Raw genomic sequence first — 6,448 nt, 5'->3', positions numbered from 1 at the left:
ATGCTGCACTCGTATGTGCTTCCATGTTAACACGTTTGTGGTACCTGATGCTGCACTTGTATGTGCTTCCATGTTAACACATTTGTGGTGCCTGATGCTGCACTCATATGTGCTTCCATGTTAACACGTTTGTGGTACCTGATAATGCAGTCACATCTGTGGTACCCGATGCTGCACTCGTATGTGCTTCCATGTTAACACGTTTGTGGTACCCGATGCTGCACTCGTATGTGCTTCCATGTTAACACGTTTGTGGTACCCGATGCTGCACTCGTATGTGCTTCCATGTTAACACATTTGTGGTACCTGATGCTGCACTCATATGTGCTTCCATGTTAACACGTTTGTGGTACCTGATGCTGCACTTGTATGTGCTTCCATGTTAACACGTTTGTGGTACCCGATGCTGCACTCGTATGTGCTTCCATGTTAACACGTTTGTGGTACCCGATGCTGCACTCGTATGTGCTTCCATGTTAACACATTTGTGGTACCTGATGCTGCACTCATATGTGCTTCCATGTTAACACGTTTGTGGTACCTGATGCTGCACTTGTATGTGCTTCCATGTTAACACATTTGTGGTGCCTGATGCTGCACTCATATGTGCTTCCATGTTAACACATTTGTGGTGCCTGATGCTGCAGTCACATTTGTGGTACCCAATGCTGCACTCGTATGTGCTTCCATGTTAACACATTTGTGGTGCCTGATGCTGCACTCATATGTGCTTCCAAGTTAACACGTCTGTGGTACCTGATGCTGCACCATACTGCCCCAGGATTCCGATTTCTTGGAATCTGCTCCTCTGCCAGGAGATACTGCTAGTGCAGATGTTCTCACAAACTGTCCTGCAAGATGGCTGAACCACAACTTTCCACTCACTCCTATTAAACCGTCTGCATCGGACCAGTCATTGGTAACTACTTCAACTTAGGATGTTTGTGCAGCAGCCAGATCTCCAGCCATCTGTGACACACAACCAGGTCTTTGGTCCAGGAACTTTTGGTATGCATGTTGATAAGTGTGTGTCCTGAGGTGAGGAAAGTGAATCCATTGTTAAATTGTATGCCTGAATAGCTATTTGGTTATAAGCCCTCTTTCAGTTTCTAAAATATTAACTTGATGAAGGTCAGTAACAAGCTCACACCAGATCATGATAAGTCAGCTGTAGATCACCAATACTTCTGATTTACAAAACACTCAATTAATTTATTACCTACTCCCACACACACTCAATTCTGACTAAGAATCTCCCCTAAGAATCTGCTAAATTTGCACTTAAACATCCTCGGCATTCCTTGTGCTGTAGTTGTAAGGCATTTAGTATTCATTGTGCAGAACTCTGAAATGCACTACCACTGTGCCTTAGACGTCACTCTGTAAAGTAACACCTCTTCAAATCAGCTGCCTGCTCATGCTTTAGAGGTCACAATTTCAAACATAATGCAGCTATGACAAGGATGTGAAGATGCTGGAATGAGATTCCCTGATCACCTGACATATTTAGACAATAGAAGCAGATATGTGCTTTACACACACTGTATATAAATTCCTGATATAAGAATATGGCAGTTTGTTTTATTTTGCCTGTCTCATTTCAGTTGTTGTAATATGTAGTATTGGATGTGTCACCCCAAGTTTTGCTATAACATTTTGTATTTATTTTTGCTATCTATACAGCAGGCTGATTAGGGGGAGTTTTTATGCTCCAGTAAGCTCTTTGTTCATTGGTGATGAATCGAACTGTAGATGCATAACTTTGGCTTTGCTGTGCTCTCCACACAGGACATAAAAGATGATGGACAGCATGTGTGGCGGATGAAACATTTTAACCGGCCGGCATATTGCAACCTGTGCCACAGTCTGTTGGTGGGCCTGCGAAAGCAGGGCTTGTGCTGTACATGTGAGTAAATACTGTTTATATGTACAATTTTTGGGGTGTATGGGCAGAATAGTTGCACAGTATTTAGTGCAGATGCCTTACAGTTCCAGGTTCTCCAGTTCAGTCCTTGGCTGTTGTGCTTTTGTGTGGATGGCACATGTCCTCACTGTGTCTGCATGACTTTGCATTGCACTGCAGCTTCCTCTTATATCCCACAGACATACTGTAGGTGACCTGATAATGTTTGCTTGTAGGTGTGCATGCCTTGGATGAGTGAGCCTGTGTGTGCATCTTGTAACAGACTGACATCCTATTCAGTATTAGTTTCACTGTCTTATACCCACAGAATGCTAAAAAGACTTTAGCTCCCCTGTGACGCTGGAATTGTAAATAGATTAAGTGGTACCTTGTAAATGAATTAATGAATGAATGAATGAATGAAAAATGTGTTAATGCCTGTACCACAGTTTTTACTGTTAAGTTAAATTTTATTTTCTACACTGCACCTCTATCATATTCATGAAAGAGCTTCATGAGTGTTGCACCTCTTCTTAGTCTAAGCAGAGTAACTCATGTTATACATGTGGAAAGCAGTTAGCACAACAGTATCTGTCTGAAAATGGTGGCAACATACCGCTCAACTGTTATGATTTAGGCATAGTGATGATTTTGGTCTTCAGATTTAGCCTTGCTACTCTTACATTTATGATCTTCCTCATACAATCAGACCTTTTTATGGGCACATTCTATATTAAATATGTAAACTAAGCCCATACAAAGATTAAATTCCATTAAGTGTATAGGTCCTATACAGTTAACTATCACTAACTGTATAGGCTTTATTATGTAAAGACCCTCTATTGTGAAAAATAAGAAAGTGCTCCTCTTTCTGAACCTGTGTTAAGATTTTTTTTAAAGGTCAGTCGAAGATTTTAATGCTTGGAGTTTGAGAGGTACGGCCAACACACTACAGAGAGAGAGAAAGAGGTTTCTGCTGCTGATGATTTTTGTCAGAAATGCAATATATGAAGTCAGAGTTTCAATCTGACATCTAATCTTACAAGTTGTTTTCCATCTGTTGACCAAGCAGAGTGACCATTTTTATGACCTCATTCTGATTTTGTTTCATAAAGTTTAATTATGAGTAGTATTGATGGAGGCAAGATGGCACTGTGATATTCTTTTTTTTCCCCCGCTGTCACTACGACCAATAACTTATATGGTCTGTTGTATTTTCTGAAGAATGTTGCTACATTAACACTTCATAATATACCCTGTGCTGTAGTCTTTTTCTTACTTCAAGGATTTAGATTTGTTTCCGTACTTCCCAAAACCAAGCATGTATGCATACATGCATATGCACATACACTTGTGCACACACACACTTTTTTTTTTTCTATCTCAGTGCATAGTTACTACTGTCATGTGTGTCACTTGGCATCTGTGATGTTGTGTGGCTATAAGCAGCTTCTTCTTCTTCTTCTATAAACTGAGCAGGTGACAGCCTTGAGCCATTAACACAGCAAGGATCCATCCAGGGAGGCGATACTTCCTTCTACTATCCTTAAATCCATAATATGCCACCTTTAAAACTGTATGCAAGGCTTCATAGCATATTTCTGTAATGCAGCTTAGCCAAGAGCCATGTGAGTAAGGTTTTCCTGTTCCCCAGTAGAGTCACCCATAAGAAACGTATGACAAGCTACCTATATGCTCTCACCGTATTACAGCGGTTAGGTGTTTAACATTTTTTTCTTCTTTTTTTCCAGTTTGTAAATATACGGTGCATGAACGCTGTGTTCAGAAAGTTACAACAGCCTGCATTAGCACCTATGCTAAATCTAGGAAGGATGCAAATGTAAGTTCTAAATCCTGTATTTTTTTTTTCAAACATTTGGGGATGGTATAATATTTGAATTTGTTTCTTGTAACTTGTAGCCTTGGGTTAATTGGAAGTTGGCCAAGACACAGGATGTAACTTTTGCTGAGGGGAACTAGTGTAGCTGAAAGCAGGGTCTCACAGTGCAGGGTAACGAGACAGCCTTGGGTTGATTGGAGGTTGGCCAAGACACAGGATGAAACTTTTGCTGAGGGGAATGCGAGCACACTACTGGGGGTTCCTATGAAGCAAGGCAGGAAAAGCTAGGAGAGAAGATGACTCAGTGCAAGAAATCTGCACAAAGCCAGAAATAATGGGGTTACAAAAGCCCAAAAATAGACACAAATATTTAAGTGTTGCTGTTATGGACATGGAAAGTTACTAGAACAATGGCTTTTGAAGTAGCATGTATTTTTGAAGGATATAGACTCTGAAACTCAAATGTCTGTCATCATTTAATAACTTCATCGCTCATTGATTTGACAGGAAAACAGAAATTTCATAAGGAACAGACCAAAACTAAAAGGCAATAATCTAGACAATTGAGGAAAGTGTTTTGGGAATGGTTTGCAGATCCTTAAATTGGTGCAAAATTACATGTGCAACATTAATTTATGTATATTTACGCATAAGCCAAGGAGAGACACTATATCGAAATGTATACAGTTCTTCCTCTAGGATGTATAACAATTGAAAATGAAATACTAAAGACATGTTTACATATTTGTAATGTTTCCCAGTCAGCTTACAAGAAAACAGGCAGGAAGAGCAGTAAGTTATTAAATTAAGAACTATCCTTCAATCAGGTTTACTAATGCAATCACATTTGTTAACTCTTTGAGGTATTTAAAGTTAAGTTTTTCTGGGAGATTGCTCCAAGAGGCAAGTGCTACTTTAATAAAGAAATTTTCTGTGGGTCCCAAGGAGTACTTTGGTGCTGCTTTTTGTTTGAAATGTATTCTTTAATGGTGGACATTAAGTAATGTTATGAAAAATCATTTGGAAGGTTAATGCATTTAGTAAAATGTAGCTCTGTCCATAAGTGTAAAACATTTTTGTAATAGTTATGTAGTGGTGACTGGTGCCAACACCTATGAATCTAAGTATCCTTCACTTGGTTGAATGATGGAGTGCTCTGTGAAGAGAGGAGTGCTGTGAGTTATAAGGTGCACTCCTGCTGAGATAGTAATGCATTCATTGCAATGGCCTGCCTAGCTTCCTTTTTGGATTGGTGGGAAATTTTATGTGGCACTTTAAGTTGAGGTAGAATTTTTTGTAAGTGAAGGTCAGCATGGGGCAAGAAAGATAGTGATTGGTCTAAGGTAAGCCTAGCTATTTCAATTAGCAGACAATAGGGAGTTGTTGTCCACTGGAGTTAGTTAGTACAGCTGGAGAAGAATCGGAGAGTCTTTCAAGATGTTGTGAAAGATATTACTGTGGATTTTTGGGTGTTGAAGGAGACTATTCTCTAGTGCCATATATACAGTGAGCTGATAACATCTGCATCTCTAGAATTTAGAACGTTCTCAAAATGTCATGGCATTATGCTGTGTTTTTGCACTACCCTATCATATTGCAAGGCTTAATTCAGTGTAATGGTAGCTAAAACATCTAGTTCTTCAATTTCCTTTATCTGCCATTGGGGTATTCTTCACAAACTATATGTCATCCATCAGTTCCCACCACCAAAGTGAACACATTTACACTTTTTCTTGTTGAGCCAAAGCTGTTACTTGTGTGCCCATCTTGCAGGCTTCATGTCACTGTGAACAATGGCTGCACATCCTTAACCACTGAATTGATCTTGGTATTATCAGAAAATAGGCCGACTTTTTTCTCTATAATTGCCTGAGGATGCCTGACAGGACTAAACTTCATGTGGCCAGAATCAGCTTTAAACTATGTGGTATTCTTTTGTTTAATGCTTCTTAGGAGACAAAGCACTTCCTCAATCCCTGCATTCCATCCAGTCTCCTGTCCACTTTACTAATTTAAGTACTGCAGCTGCATCTCGCTCTTCAGTCACTGCTTTGTCCTACCACTACTAAATCTGAATTTCTCATCTCCTGTTGGTAGTACTACATCATAAGCTTAGACATGATGCTTAATGCTAATCAGAACTCTACCAGAAGTAGTCTGATGAAATTCCCACCAAGGTTAACCAACACACAGTGCTTTTCCAAGTGGTTGCTATGCTATATATTTCAAATTATCTAGCCACTCATAAGGCATTTTTTGCTGGAGAAATGTAAGCTTGCCTCTTAGGAATTTGTGGCTAAGTTTATATCATTCGGAGTGAGTGTGGTGCTCACTGTGCTTTCACGGCATTGCAGTGGTCTGGCCTATGTTGCTTCAGACTACATATCAGCACATCCCCTGTCCTATTAGATTGACCATTTCTTGTCTGGAGGTCTTGGAACCCTTCCTTTATAAGATCATAACCTCCTCTTTTGAATTAGGTGCCTTTCCATTTTTATTAAAGGCATTCTTAGTTTCCATAGTTCTAGAACATCATACATTAGAAATTGACATTTTGGACAGCTATCACCTGATTTCAGACCTTCTTTTTATTGGTAAGCTATCTGGGGAGGTGGTATTCACACAGTTTAATTCTCATCATAAGGATCATGACGTCCATAACCCAGTTCATTACATATTTGGGCCCAATATTTGCAACTTAAGAC

At 39.7% G+C, this 6,448-nt stretch overlaps 1 protein-coding gene across 2 annotated transcripts in view; it reads left to right on the top strand.

Moving 5' to 3' along the window:
• Positions 1-6,448, top strand: part of DGKA (diacylglycerol kinase alpha) — an 858,181-nt gene that overhangs the window by 533,281 nt on the left and 318,452 nt on the right. For both annotated transcript variants that reach the window (XM_044083761.1, XM_044083762.1), the window contains exons 9-10: positions 1,789-1,906; positions 3,655-3,743. In XM_044083761.1, coding sequence (XP_043939696.1) covers positions 1,789-1,906; positions 3,655-3,743 — 207 coding nt within the window. The remainder of the gene's footprint in view (positions 1-1,788; positions 1,907-3,654; positions 3,744-6,448) is intronic.

The sequence above is a fragment of the Protopterus annectens genome, chromosome 9.part0 (genome assembly GCF_019279795.1).
Source record: "Protopterus annectens isolate FY-2018-M chromosome 9.part0, PAN1.0, whole genome shotgun sequence".
NCBI lineage: Eukaryota > Metazoa > Chordata > Ceratodontiformes > Protopteridae > Protopterus > Protopterus annectens.
This window is presented reverse-complemented; position numbering and strand designations above follow the sequence as displayed.